We start from the raw sequence: 15,484 nt of genomic DNA on the forward strand, positions 1-15,484 counted from the left end.
GCTAGTGAAGGTGAGATGGAGGGTGAAGGACGCAAATTTAATGATGTATTAAATACCATTGTTGCATTAGTTGAAGCTTCCTTGTTCCATGTGTTATCTGTGGTAGATATAGTGTGAAGTTACGAACCCCTTTTCAGGTGAGGTTTTACTTTTATGTCGTTCATGGTGTGGTTTTGTTTATAGAAATGGATAAAGCAAAGGTGAAGAGGCCATGGGTGTTGGTGGAGGCATGATATGAAAGCTGTAATCGTGGTGGACGAAGTGGAATTCGTTGCTGCAATCGTGGTGGAGGAAGACGAACCTCGTCATGGTTGGAACGATTCGAGCTTGGTGAAGAAGACGAAGTCCAACAAGGTTGGAACGATTCCACCTATTTTGTGAGCTTTTCGGAACGATTCTACTTTTTTAACAAATATATGTACTTTTAGTTTTATTTATTAATAAAATTAAATAAAAATTTATTATTATATAATTTAATAATATAAAGTTTAATTTAATATTACATATTTTATATGTTATTCAAATTATATAATAATATTTTCTTAATAATTTGATAAGTAAATAAATTTTATAAATGTACATATTTATTTAGAAAAATTATAAGTAAATAATATTTTCTTAATAATTCGATACATATTGAAAAAAACAATTAGTAAACATTTTAGAAATTTGAAATATTAATTATTGTTGTAAGTATTATTTTAAAAATGGAAATGAGTTAAGACTACATGCATCTTTTATTATGAATCACTCTCAATTCTTCAGAGTTGAGGAGAGATGGGAAAATAAGCTAATCCTGCAATTCCTCTCCTTCTCTCATTCTCAAATACCACCAAGTGAACACGATTGTCATCCTCATATAATGCTTCCCAATCCTTTTGAACAATAAATCCTCACAATATAAAGTCATATATACAATATTAGGTGGTGAGAAGTTGAAGGGAGAATTTTTGCATACTTTGACGTGTATAAATATGTAGTTTAAGTTGTTTGCAACTATAAGTCTTGGATTAAATAAGGTGTTAGTTTCTAGTGGGATATACACTTATGATAATGAGTTAAAAAATAAAAAAATTATATAAAGGATCACCAAAATAGTATTTTACATGACAAAAATAAAAAATAAATAAAAATATTAAAAACAAGTATAAATAATCAAATGTTTGTTTTATTAGAAGCAATATGATACTCAGATGGTAGCCACTTTGATAGGGACATGTCAATTTGGTACCCGTTGTTAAAAAAGTGTCAATTGCATCCCTACTTTGAAAAAGTGCTTCAATTAGGTCACTTTCAGACAAAAATAATAGGTTTAATTACTCAGATAGTACCCATTTTGATAGGGACGTGTCAATTTGGTACTCGTTGTTAAAAAAATGTCAATTGCGTCCCTACTTTTGAAAAGTGCTTCAATTAGGTTCCTTTCGGATAAAAATAATTAACGTCATTAACAATGTGCCACATGTCACTCTTAAGGTTTTTTTTTAATTTTTTTAAATTAATTTTTTTTTAATCTTTTTTGCAAAACTTTTTTGTTCTCACGTGTCAAGTTCCTATTGTGACACCTGGCAATGTTAGTGTCACGTGATAGGATATTACCATGTCTATCAAATATCATTGTCCTGATTTCAATTTAGTCCTTGTATATATCTCATTGTTTCAATTTAGTTTCCACTTTTGTGTCTTTGATTCAATTTTGTCTGATTTTTTTTTAATAATTGAAATATATTTTGACAATCCATTTTTTTATATGATTAAAACTAATTAAGCATAAATATTTTTACAAAATTAAGTACTAATATTTATATTAAAATTTAGAGGTCAAAGAATACATTGAAAAAATATGGGTAAATAATATACAATGTAATATGTTAAAAAGTCATTTTTAATAAAAAAATATTAGTATAACATTTATACATATAATAGATTTGGTCTTGAATTGGAGAGAGACAATATTGTTTTATTTTGAAAAAACAAAATGAGTGACAATGACATTTGTTCTATTAGTATAACATTTTTTACCACTAAATTTTAATGTAAATATCAATACTTAATTTTGTAAAAATATTTATACTTAATTAGTTTTAATCTTATAAAAAAATTGATTAAAAAATATACTTCAATTATTAAAAAACTTTGGAACAAAATTGAAACAAACACACAAAAGTGGGAACTAAATTGAAGCAATGAGATATACATGGAAACTAAATTGAAATCAGTACAATGACATTTGGCACATGTGGCATTATCCTGCAATGTGGCACTGACATTGTAATGTGTCACAAGGACTTGACATGTGACGACAAAAAAGTTGATATCGAGTAATTAAAGCAAGAAAGTAAATGTATAATTAAGGACGTAATAAGATAAAAAGTATATTGAAAATCTAAGAAAAACTTATGAGATATCAAACCAACGAACTGTAAAGGGAGAATGAAAATTGTTTTAACAAAAAAAAAATCATCAAATGAAACAAAAATTAAGGATAAAAGAGAATAACAAGGATAAGTTTATGTGATTGAACACTTGAAACTAAGAGTCAAATATTTTATTGAACAAATAAATAAATAAAAATATTAAAAATGAGTAAAAATATTCAAGTGTGAGACATGAAAACTATTTGATAACTATAATTCATAATACATCATTTGAATATAATCACACAAAGGTTATTGTTCTTGTACAGAACCAAGCAATCTCAAGAGTCTTCACTCCTTGACTTGTTCTCCTTGAGGCTTGTCTTTGGACTGCTCCTTGGTGATACTCTTGGAGGGTGGGTACCTACATGCACTCTAACGCTTAAGTTAGGGATGTTTCAATATGGTATCTGAGAATGATTGGACTCAGAAAAGCTTACCTTCTATAGACATTAAACCTTACTTTATATTACCTGGTTATTAATCCTGACTTCTTTACATTCAGTCTCGTTTTTATTATTTCATAAACATTAATAAATCTCATATATTGCATCGCAACTACCAAGACTCTCAAATGCTCCATTATATTTGAACCATTCTGCTTGGGATTGCGAATCCACGCTCGTATGACTATACGTTACCCACATTGAGCCAAGACACAATGGCCCTCATATGGGTCGAGATATACTTGGTCACCTCATGCCCATGCCTAACTAGGCCGAGATATACTCAGCTCTGCAACGTAACCATCTCGACCCTCCTATATAATCATGAGCCTAGATTTCCAACCTCCCCCATATCAACCACTCGTCTTCCTCACGAACGAGCTAAGATGTTCTCGCCCCCCTTTACACCATGTAAAGGGGTGAGAAATTCAATTAATTAAATAAATAATTAATTAATAAATGCAAGTAGCGGAAGCCTTTATGGAAATTAGTGTTGACTTTTATATATGGAATAATACTAGCTTAAATAGTTGAGAGTACTTATTTGTGTTGAGAGGACTTGGGTTGAATGGTTGTGCATTGACTTTACAATTGGATGGTTGTGTGTTCGAACCTTGGACTATATGAAATAGGTTCCGTTTTTCCAAAACTCTTTTTGGCATGAATGTGAAAGGTCAAAAAATCCTAGCCGTTTGGGAGATCGACTGCAAGGGCTAGGAAGGCATCTTAAAACAGTCATTGAATAACCATTAAAACCATTTTAATGTCAATTTTTTTGGCCATTAAGGGAATTAAAATTAAGGTGTAAAGTGAGGGTAATTAGGAGATTAGAAAGATAAAGTGTAAGACCCGTGGAAATCAATTAATTAAATAATTAATTAATTAATTAATAAATGAGGGAGAAAGGGAATTTTATGACATTAAATGTTAATTGGTATGACGTGGAAAAGTACTAGCTCAAGCGGTTGAGAGTACTTAATTGTGTGAGAGGACTTGGGTTCGAGTCCTATGTATGCCTGCCTTTTGTGTGTTATTTGATTTAATTGTATTTTGATAACATATTTGTGATTGGTGAGTGATATTATAATCATAGGATTATAATGGTTATCACTAAATCTGAATTAGTATAGTGGTTGTGCTTTGGCCTTATGAGTGGAGGGTCATAGGTGGAGAGAAGGGTTTCTGCAGTGGTTTGTTTGCACAAGAGGTGAATTGGGCAGTGGTTTGTTTGCACAAGAGGTGAATTGGGAGGAGGCTTGAGGAGAAGCATTTTTTTCTTTTCTGCAGTGGTTTGTTTGCACAAGAGGTGAATTGGGAGGAGGCTTGAGGAGAAGCATTTTTTTCTTCTCACTTTTTAATCAAGAATTCCAAGTTAGGGGAGTTGTCCTTTGTGTGTGTAAATTACGCGATTTGTGTGTGGTTCTGCGTCATTGTATTATCAATTGAATTCCGTGTTGTATGAATTCTGTATTATGTGCACTATGTTTGAAAATTGGTTGGTTTGATGGTGTGCATAAAGCCTTTTAGTGACTTATATGAATATGAGGAGGGTTTTGGTACTGTATTGGTTAATTATGGCCAAACCTTTAGTTTTAGTGATTCAAGCCTGTTTAAAATATGTTCTTGTGGTTGCTTGATCAAATGGAATGCTTGGTAGTGATTAATTTGGTTTTTAGGTATGGTTTTGGGTTTTAGTTTTGGTGATTCAAGCCTGTTTAAAATATGTTCTTGTGGTTGCTTGATCAAATGGAATGCTTGGTAGTGATTAATTTGGTTTTTAGGTATGGTTTTGGGTGGTTTTCGCACATGAACAGGGAGAGATACTGCAATTCTCGCCCAAGCGAGAGTTGCAGAATTTCGCTACTGGTTTAAGGGTCGAGCACTTTGCCCAGGTGAATTGCTTGGAGTTGAGCGACCTGGTCTCTCGCTCAAGCGAGATTGGCTCGCCTAAGCGAGGTCGCGACGAGACCTGGGCATGTTGAGCGCGACTTCTCGTCCAGGCGAGAAGTTTTGGGTCTTGAGCGACAAGTACTCTCGCTTAGGCGAGAATGGCTTGCCCAAGCGAGGTCGCGAAGTGGTTTGATGTTTTTCTGTCGAATCCTCGTTCAGGCGAGATGGGGTAGCTTAAGCGAGGCTGACGGGCTAGCCTGGGCGAAGATCCCTGGCTTAAGCGAGTATACTACAAATGTTATGTTTGTGTGTGATGTTGAACTAGGCTGCTTGCTAGTTCCTCAAGTATAGGAATTATATGATTGTGTATGTGGTGTTTGGGCTTGAAGGACTAAGTCCAATAGGGGTCTGGGATGTGCTTGATGGTGGGACGCATGATGGGCATGGAACTGGTAGTTCTCGTCGGTTGCTAAGTCGCGAGGAGTCCTTAGTATGGTGATTACATGCGTCAGACGCACAATGGGCAAGGAACAGTTTTGTTCCCGCTGGCTGCTATTGGGCGAGGAGTCCATAGTATGGTGATTGCGTGCGTGCCAGGGTCCGAGCGAGAAAGGCTTGGATGTTTTGCTACAGGCGAGGAGTTTGTGGGGCAGGACTATGAGCGGGATAGGCTCGTAGGGTTGGACAACGGAAGGGTTAGTTACGTTGGAGCACAGTAAAGTCCCAAGACCTAGATTCATGCATATGTCTCATGAAGGACTATGAGATCAAGGATGGATGATTTGGAAGAATGAATTAATTACATAGCATTTACTTCTTGGGATGGGTGGCATATTTATTTTCTATATATATGTGCATAGCTCACCCTATCTCTGTGTGTGTGGCGATGATCGTATAACTTGTTATCCGGGAGCAAATGATTTGACAGGTGAGCCAGGGGATGCTCAGAGGCAGAGTGCAGGGACTACCTGGGGCTTTTGAAAGGATTTTCATTTAAAGGATTTTGATGTAATTTATAATTATGTGGAACTTTGGTAGATTTTGTATTAAAGTAATTGCGAATATTTGAGTTATGCTGCAAGTAAAGTTTTTAATTTTTCCCGCAGTTTGGGAAATTATGATTATAAATGAGGTTTTTTAATATCATTGTGTTTTATTTTTATTTTAATTATTCGTCTATATTTATTTAAAAGTAATATTCCTTAGGGATGTTACAATTGGTATTAGAGCATAAGTTTTGAATAAGTTTTGAAATTGTTTTGAAAAATATTTTGGGACTTTTGGGGAGTGAGCTTACTATGTTTGTGCTAGTGGTTGTGTGTGTTTAACTTTAAGGAGGTAGTTGTTTGTTAAACTGATGGAGTAATGTTTAACAGTTGAAAATGTGGCATATCCAGGCAATGACAGCTCACAGGAGGAGAAGAAATGCTAATGATGCTGATGAGATTGTAGAAGCCATTCATCGGATGGTGGATGCGATGCAAAATCCTATTCCCGCACAGCCAAGAGCGACGATTGCACCAGTGAGGGTGGCAACGGTGGAGGATTTTCTGTGACATAAGCCCACAAAATTCACAGGTAGGGCCACCCCTGATGAAGCTGATGCCTGGCTTCGCAAGTGCGAAAAGATTTTTGGAGTGATGAATTGTGTTGATGAGCAAAAGCTGGCCTTTGTTGTGTACCTACTGAACAATGATGCTGAATATTGGTGGGCAGGCATGCAACGACAGATGCAGACTAGGGATGAGCCAGTGAATTGGGCCAACTTCAGGACTCGTTTCCTGGAGAAATACTTTCCAGATACAGCCAAGCAAGACAAGGAGGCTGAATTCTTGGCCCAGCAACAGGGAAATATGTCGGTGCAAGAGTACATTAACAAGTTCGAGCATCTGGTAAGGTACTATTCTCAAGCAATCACTGAAGAGTGGAGGTGCCTTATGTTTTAGCGGGGACTCAAGCATGAATTGAAGAAGGTTGTTACACCTTTGAGAGAAAGGAGATTTCCAGTCTTGGTGGAACAAGCCAAGAGTGTAGAGTCCCTAGAAAGAGGACCAGATCCAGTAAGTTGACATCAGAAAAATGTCACAGAGGCTAGGCAGATGAAAAAGCCTTACAACCGACCACAAACATCTCAGGGTCCCACTTGCTACTAGTGTGGCGGACCCCATCTAAAGAGAAATTGTCCTCAGTTGACAGGTGGTGTAGGAGGATCAGGTGACCGTCGCAAGTGTTTCATATGCGACAAACTGGGACACTTTGCGAATAATTGTCAAGAAAAGAAGAGTTTGGGTGTGAAGAAGCCCACAACATCACCAGTAGAAAGAGCTAGAGCGGCTAACAGGGTCTTTGCCATGACCTCCACAGAGGCTACTCAATCAGGTAACCTTATCCTCAAGCCATGTTTATTGTTGGGTCAGTCAATATTAGTGTTGTTCAATTCTGGAGCAACACATTCTTTCATTTCTAATATAGGTGTGGGGAGATTGAGCCTGGAGAAACGTGACTTGGGGTGTGAGTTGCTTGTTTCGACTCCTTCCTCGGGTCAGGTGGCTACCAGTTCAGTCTGCGTTGGGTGTTCAATGGTAGTGGCAGGTCGGAGATTCAAGGTGAACTTTGTAACATCCCGTCAGGATAATACGAATTTAGTAAAATAAAATAAAGGAATTAATTACACATAAATTAATAATACCTCATTTCCCAAAACATGGGAAATTTAAAACTTTATTAATTTACCAATAAGTCCATAAATACAAAACTACAAGTGTAATCAAAATATTCCATGAGCCGGTACAACCCATTTCAAATAAAACCAAGAAAACATAAAGAAAAAGATCCCATAATTATCCCCTCTCCGCAACTAAGTCTCACCAGCTCCACTTGCATCATCACCTGCTCACGTGTACTGTGTACACGATCATTGCCAAACACAAGCAGATAGGGTGAGCTAACAGATGAAACACATATAAATATACCAAACACATATACATGTATAATCGTTAAAAATAATACATCAAGGTCACAAACTCTGCCCTATGCCGCATGGCCACAACCAAATATAATATCCTTTCATTTCCCACAGCACTTGCTCCATTCCTATCACATGGCCACTACCATGTACACCGATGTACCTCATGGAAGACTCATTACCTTCCCTCCACATGGCCACTACCATGTATATTAAAGTACATCAGGGAACTCGTTCCAGTGCTTCCACATGGCCACAACCATGTTAATAGTGTTCTACATCTTCTATTAAGTATCTCAAGACGCCTTGCTGCCACACCTATCGGCCACAATCGATAGAGCACGTGCGGAAACCATGCTACGGATCACACACCGTAACGCCAGGTGGAGTTCCCAAATACGAACATAGTTCGCAACGTCCCAGGACTAACAAACTCGTCAGTGACTCACTAAGGAGGGCAATCCATCTGGACCCATCCGTACTGGCCACAACCAGCACACTCACACCGGCACACTCACCAACCCGAGCCACAACTCAAGGCTCCTCATGTTCATCCGCTATCCCAAGCCACAACTCAAGGGAAGTCATTCTAGGCCACAACCCATAGAATGCCACGTGCTTAACCCCTATCCTGAGCCACAACTCAAGGATACGTTCCGGGCCACAACCCATGGAACACCAGTAAGCTCACCATCGAGATATCTTAGAAGCCTTATAGATCACACATCACCATTCAAACTCCAATCAATCAAATGCTGCAAGTTTATTGCTTCTACACCTATCATCCATTCATCCCTGGACTTAAACTTCCATCCCTCACCTAAGCATTTTTGTTCATCTCGCTTAGGCTAGGTTACCTCGCTTGAGCGAGCACCATACACAAAACCAACCATAAACCCTCGTTTAGGCGAGTCACACTCGCCTGGGCGAGTTCACGTTTCGCCTAAAACTCTCCTCTCTCGCTTGGATTGCGAGTTAAACTCCCATAAGATTTCCCTTCAAACGCTCGCTTAGGCGAGTCTCGCCTGAGCGAGACGCATTTTCGCCTAAGAAATAAACCCCGCCTGGGCGAGTTACACTCGGCTAAGCGAGATGGTCTATCGCCCAAGACCAAAACACCTCGCCTAAGCGAACTGCTCGAGCAGAGAGAGAGTTATGAGTCCCTGCATGTCTCGCCTAGGCGAGCCTAGCTTGCCTAAGCGAGAATTGCAGGTTCTGGCACTGATTCACACACTCACACACTGCACCAGAGACTCAAAACACGAATCAAACATACCAATTCATTCAGCTCCATTTCATTAGACATATGAGCACATTTGGACTTGAAAATATGCCACAACCCCCCCCCCCCCAACCTTGCATAATCATAGAACATACCGAACATAACCCCAATATATACATACATCTAGGTCAAATTCCAATGAAATAGTACCCAAAACCCACAACCCCAATTTCCGTCATATGCAGCACGAAATTCAAGCACAGCTTCATCAACATCAATCAAAACAATGCAACCAAAATAAAATTTTGGGTTCAGCTCCCCTAACCTGGAATTTCCTTGCTTAAAACTTGAATTTGGGAACCTTTCCCGGAACACCAATGCCCTCTCTTAGCGTCTCCCCCAAACGACTCTCAAACGCTCTAAACCTCACTATTCACTCTCAATTTTCGCACTCCTTCTAAGCTTCTCAGAAAATAGCCTCCAAAACCCTATTTCCCCTAAATGTGGTTGGTGACAAAAACGAAATTTGGTTTAAGTGTGAGATTCATTGTTAATCAAAGCCCATTATTTTGGTTATTTTTCAGCCCTTTGGTTGCCCCTTCTGCTAGGGTTGTCTCTACCCCTTTCATATTCAAGCCACACTAACTTTTTAGCAAAAAGAAAGTTAAATTTGAGTCCACCAAGGTTCGAACCCACACCAAGCCAAAGCCAAATCAATACTAACCCATCAGGCCAACTCATGTTTCTTGCTAACACACACAATTCAAGCATTATCTCATACGAAATGTGGCCCAACATATTATTAAAACAATAATAACTAAATAACACACAATTAGCATACTTAAGACTCGAACCCAAGTCCTCTCACACAAGTAAAGTACTCTCAACCACTTGAGCTAGTACTTTTCCACGTCATACACAACAGAATTTAATGTCATAAATGCACTACCTACCCGCATTTATTAATTAATTACTTATTTAATTAATTAAATTATGCGGATCTTACAAACTTGGTGTGCTTGCCCTTGGAGGGACTGGATGTGATATTGGGGATGGACTGGTTGTCTAACAATCACATCATAATTAATTGTGGACGACGCAATTTGGTATTCCCAGAACATGAAGGGTTGGAGTTGGTCTCAACTCGAGAGGCTGTGAAAGTGCTGCAAGAAGGAGCCACGTGTTTTATGGTGATGGCTAAACTAGAAAAGAAGGGTGCAGCGGAGATGATTCAGAATATTCAGGTGGTTAATGAGTACGCATATGTGTTTTCGGACAAAGTACTAGGATTGCCACCGAGTCGGGATGTTGACTTCACCATTGACTTAACTTCTGGTGCGGGTCCCGTGTCCATGAATCCATATTGAATGGCACCTACAGAATTGGCAGAACTCAAGAAGCAAATTGAAGATTTGCTAGAGAAAAAGTTCATCTGGCCTAGTGCATCACCGTGGGGAGCCCCGGTGCTATTAGTGAAGAAGAAGGATGGGAGTTCAAGACTATGCGTTGATTATCGATAGCTGAACAAGTTAACCATCAAGAATAAGTACCCACTACCGAGGATTGACGATCTGCTCGATCAATTGAAGGGAGCATGAGTCTTCTCCAAAATTGACCTACGATCTTGATATCATCAGATCTTAGTCAAGCTGGAGGACGTACAGAAGACGGCGTTCAGGTCGAGGTATGGGCATTTCGAGTATGTGGTGATGTCATTTGGAGTAACAAATGCACCGGCGATATTCATGGATTACATGAATAGAATCTTTCGCCTTGGTTAGATAAGTTTGTCGTTGTATTCATAGACGACATTCTTATTTACTCAAAGACGAGAGAAGAGCATGCTGACCACCTGAGGGTTATACTGAAGATACTCAGAGATCACTAGTTGTATGGGAAGTTGTCCAAGTGTGAATTTTGGCTAGAAGAGGTACAATTTCTTGGACATGTCATCTCAGCCAAGGGCATTGCAGTGGACCCGGCTAAGATTGAGACAATGCTTAAGTGGGAAAGGCCTAAGACAGTGACAGAGGTGTGAAGTTTCTTGGGCTTAGCAGGTTATTATAGGAGATTCGTGGAGGGGTTCTCGAAGAAGGTGAATCCTTTAACACAGCTTACAAGAAAAGATCAACCATTCTCTTGGACTGAAAAGTGTAAGGAGTGTTTTGAGGAGATGAAGAGGTGTTTGACTACCGCTCCACTGCTAGTAATTCTCGATACATAGAAGATGTTTAAAGTGTATTGTGATGCATCATATCAAGGTCTGGGTTGTGTGTTGATGCAAGAAAGGAGGTCGGTAGCATATGTTTCTCGTCAACTGAAGGTACATGAGAAAAACTACCCGACTCACGACTTGGAGCTAGCCGTCATTATGTTTGCTCTAAAGTCTTGGAGGCACTACCTGTACGGGTCTCAATTTCAAGTTTTCAATGATCACAAAAGCCTGAAATACTTGTTCAACCAGAAGGAGTTAAATATGAGACAGCGTAAGTAGATGGAGTACTTGAAGGACTACGACTTTGAATTGCTTTATCACCCAGGCAAGGCAAATGTCATAGTCGATGCTTTAAGTCGTAAAAAGATACATATGTCTTGCATGATGGTAAAGGAATGTACAAGGATTTGAAGGAGTCCTTCTGGTGGAATAGGATGAAATCAGATGTAGCAGACTTTGTTGCTCAATGTTTGGTATGTCAAAAGGCCAAAATTGAACACCAAAGGCCGGGAGGTACACTGCAACCATTGGACGTACCTCAGTGGAAGTGGGACAGTATCTCTATGGATTTTGTGACACACCTTCCGCGGTCTACAAAGGGCCATGATTTAGTTTGGGTGATAGTAGACAAACTGACAAAGTGTGCACATTTCTTGTCAATGAATCAGAAGTGGTCAATGGACAAGCTAGCAGAATTGTATGTGACAGAAGTGGTGAGATTACATGGAGTACCCGAGAGCATAGTGTCAGACCGTGATCCTAGATTCACATCACGATTCTAGCAATCTTTGCAAGCTGCATTGGATACATAGTTGCAAATGAGCTCGGCTTATCACCCTCAGATGGATGGTCAGTCTGAGCGGACTATTCAATTGCTGGAAGATCTATTGAGGTCTTATGTGCTAGACCACTTAGGAAACTGGAATGATGTATTACCGCTAGCGGAGTTCACATATAATAATAGTTACCAGTCTAGTATTGGCATGGCGCCCTACGAAGCATTGTATGGAAGAAGGTGTAGAACTCCATTGTGTTGGTATCATGATGGTGAAGCATTTGTACTTAGGCCAGAGTTTCTACAACAGATGACTAATAAAGTCAAGTTGATTCAAGAATGGATGCGAGCAACTCAAAGTAGACAGAAGTCTTATGCCGATAAGAGAAGACGGCCATTGGAGTTTAAGGAGGGAGATCATGTATTCCTTCGGGTTACTCCAACCACAGCTATCGAAAGGGTTCTTAAATCAAGGAAGTTGACTCATAGATTTATAGGGCCCTATCAGATCACACGGAGAATAGGGACAGCGATGTATGAGATTGCTCTACCACCTCACCTAGCCAACTTGCATAATGTGTTCCATGTCTCGCAATTGAGGAAATATATTGCAAGTCCAGACCATGTGTTAGAGTCATATGAGGTGCAAGTGCCAGAGGATCTAACCATGCCAGTTGGACCAGTTCGTATACTGGATACATAGGTAAAACAACTTAGGGGCAAGGAAAAGATGGTGAAGGTACTCTGAGATGAGATGACACAGGAGATGACGTGGGAGATGGAGGACATCATGAGGAGGTCTTACCCTCACTTGTTTCGTGGTAAGTCCCATTTTAGAGGACAAAAATTCTTTTGAGGTGGAGGGAATGTAAGACCCGTGGAAATCAATTAATTAAATAATTAATTAATTAATAAATGAGGGAAAAGGGGACTTTCATGAAATTTAATGTTAATTGGTATGACGTGGAAAAGTACTAGCTCAAGTGGTTGAGAGTACTTAATTGTGTGAGAGGACTTGGGTTCAAGTCCTTTGTATGCCTTTTGTGTGTTATTTGATTTAATTGTATTTTGATAATATATTTGTGACTGGTGAGTGATATTATAATCATAGGATTATAATGGTTATCACTAAATCTGAATTAACATAGTGGTTGTGCTTTGGCTTTACGAGTGGAGGGTCACGGGTTCCAACCTTGAATAGAGAGAAATTAACCTCTATTTTTGCTAAATTTAGCTTGGAGTGAATGAGAAAAGGTAGAGGGAATGCTAGCAGAAGAGACAACCAAGAGGGTCTAAAAAACACTGCAGTTGGGAGGAGGGTCTAAAAAACACCTTGTAATCATTTCAGCTCTTTAACCCAACATTAAGGCACCTATAAAAGGCAAAGTATAGGTAGAGAGAAGGGTTTCTGCAGTTGGGAGGAGGCTTGAGGAGAAGCATTCTTTTCTTCTCACTTTTTAATCAAGAATTCTAGGTTAGGGGAGCTTTCCTTTGCGTGTGTAAATTACGCGATTTGTGTGTGGTTCTGCGTCATTGTATTCTCAATTGAATTTTTTTTTTGTATAAATTTCGTATTATGTGCACTGTGTTTGAAAATTGGTTGGTTTGATGGTGTGCATAAAGCCTTTTAGTGACTTATATGAATATGAGGAGGGTTTTGGTACTGTATTGGTTAATTATGGCCAAACCTTTAGTTTTGGTGATTCAAACCTGTTTAAAATTTGTTCTTGTGGTTGCTTGATCAAATGGAGTGCTTGGTAGTGATTGATTTGGTTTTTAGGTATGGTTTTGGGTGGTTTTCGCGCATGAACAGGGAGAGATACTGCAATTCTCGCCCAAGCGAGTCACTCTCGCCTAAGTAAGAGTTGTAGAAATTTGCTACTAGTTTAGGGGTTGAGCACTTCGCCTAGGCGAATTGCTTGGAGTTGAGCAACCTGGTCTCTCGCTCAAGCGAGATTGGCTCACATAAGCGATGTCGCGACGAAACCTGGGCATGTTGAGTGCGACTTCTCGTCCAGGCGAGAAGTTTTGGGTCTTGAGCGACAAGTACTCTCGCTTAGGCGAGAATGGCTTGCCTAAGCGAGGTCGCGAAATGGTTTGATGTTTTTCTGTCGAATCCTCGTTCAGGCGAGGTTTGTGTGTTGTTGGGCGAAGGTATGAGTCGCTCAGGTGAGAAGAGCTCGCCTAAGCGAGATGTTTGTGGCGAAGCAACTATTTCACACTCGCTTAGGCGAGATGGGGTAGCTTAAGCGAAGTTGACGGGCGAAGATCCCTGGTTTAAGCGAGTATACTACGAATGTTATATTTATGTGTGATGTTGAACTAGGCTGCTTGCTAGTTCCTCAAGTAATGAATTATATGATTCTCTATGTGGTGTTTGGGCTTGAAGGACTAAGTCCAATAAGGGTCTAGGATGTGCTTGATGGTGGGACGCATGATGGGCATGGAACTGGTAGTTCTCGTCGGCTGCTAAGTGGCGAGGAGTCCTTAGTATGGTGATTACATGCGTCGGATGCACGATGGGCAAGGAACAATTTTGTTCCTGTTGGCTGTTATTGGGCGAGGAGTCGATAGTATGGTGATTGTGTGCGTGCCAGGGTCCGAACGAGAAAGGCTTGGATGTTTTGCTACAGGCGAGGAGTTTGTGGGGTAGGACTATGAGCGGGATAGGCTCGTAGGGTTGGACCACGGAAGGGTTAGTTTTGTGGGAGCATAGTAAAGTCCCAAGACCTAGATTCATGCATATGTCTCATGAAGGACTATGAGATCAGGGATGGATGATTTGGAATAATGAATTAATTACATAGCATTTACTTCTTGGGATGGATGGCATATTTATTTTCTGTATATATATATATATATATATATGTGTGTGTGTGTGTGTGTGTGTGTGTGTGTGTGTGTGTGTGTGTGTGTGCATAGCTCACCCTATCTGTGTGTGTGTGGCGATGATCGGATAACTTGTTATCCAGGAGCAGATGATTTGACAGGTGAGCCAGGACATGCATAGAGGCGGATTGTAGGGTCTACCTGGGGCTTTTGAAAGGATTTTCATTTAAAGGATTTTGATGTAATTTATAATTATGTGAAACTTTGGTAGATTTTGTATTAAAGTAATTGCGAATATTTGAGTTATGCTGCAAATAAAGTTTTTAATTTTTCCCGCGTTTTGGGAAATTATGATTATAAATGAGGTTTATTAATATTATTGTGTTTTATTTTAATTTTAATTATTCGTCTATATTTATTTAAAAGTAATATTCCTTAGGGATGTTACATAGAGTGTCCTTTTGGTACAAGCACTTAATTAGCACTGAAAATAGAGAGTTGGGAGGTAGATTGAAAGCACATTGAAGAAGGAGACTAGAAGGAGTCAAGGAGGAGGGCACATTGAAGCCCAATGCTTTTTAAAATTGAGCAAGGAATCCAAGTTAGGGGAATTGTTCATCGCGTTTCTTGATTTTAAATTCATAATTTTTAATTGTATGATAAGCATGAATGTATTTTGCTTTGAAGGCCCGCCAGGCGACTCATGCTAAAATAACCTAGTTTCT

At 39.3% G+C, this 15,484-nt stretch overlaps 1 protein-coding gene across 1 annotated transcript; it reads left to right on the forward strand.

Moving 5' to 3' along the window:
• Positions 1-6,393: 6,393 nt before the first annotated feature.
• Positions 6,394-10,307, forward strand: LOC114180661 (uncharacterized). The gene is made up of 5 exons (XM_028066963.1): positions 6,394-6,645; positions 6,700-6,813; positions 6,907-7,132; positions 7,226-7,359; positions 9,972-10,307. Exons 1-5 carry the CDS (start codon positions 6,394-6,396, stop codon positions 10,305-10,307), a joined length of 1,062 nt encoding a protein of 353 aa, XP_027922764.1.
• The last annotated feature ends 5,177 nt before the right edge of the window (positions 10,308-15,484 follow it).

This window comes from Vigna unguiculata, chromosome 4, assembly GCF_037176805.1.
Source record: "Vigna unguiculata cultivar grain cowpea cultivar isolate G323 ecotype 2 chromosome 4, ASM3717680v1, whole genome shotgun sequence".
Classification (NCBI taxonomy): domain Eukaryota; kingdom Viridiplantae; phylum Streptophyta; class Magnoliopsida; order Fabales; family Fabaceae; genus Vigna; species Vigna unguiculata.

Bases quoted from the DNA above. Each gene is read 5' to 3' on its own strand.
- LOC114180661 (XM_028066963.1), top strand. From the start codon at position 6,394: ATGAATTGTGTTGATGAGCAAAAGCTGGCCTTTGTTGTGTACCTACTG. The intron at 6,814-6,906 runs GTAAGTTGACAT...ACTTGCTACTAG, and splicing joins TAGAAAGAGGACCAGATCCA to TGTGGCGGACCCCATCTAAA. The intron at 7,133-7,225 runs GTAACCTTATCC...TTTCTAATATAG, and splicing joins CACAGAGGCTACTCAATCAG to GTGTGGGGAGATTGAGCCTG.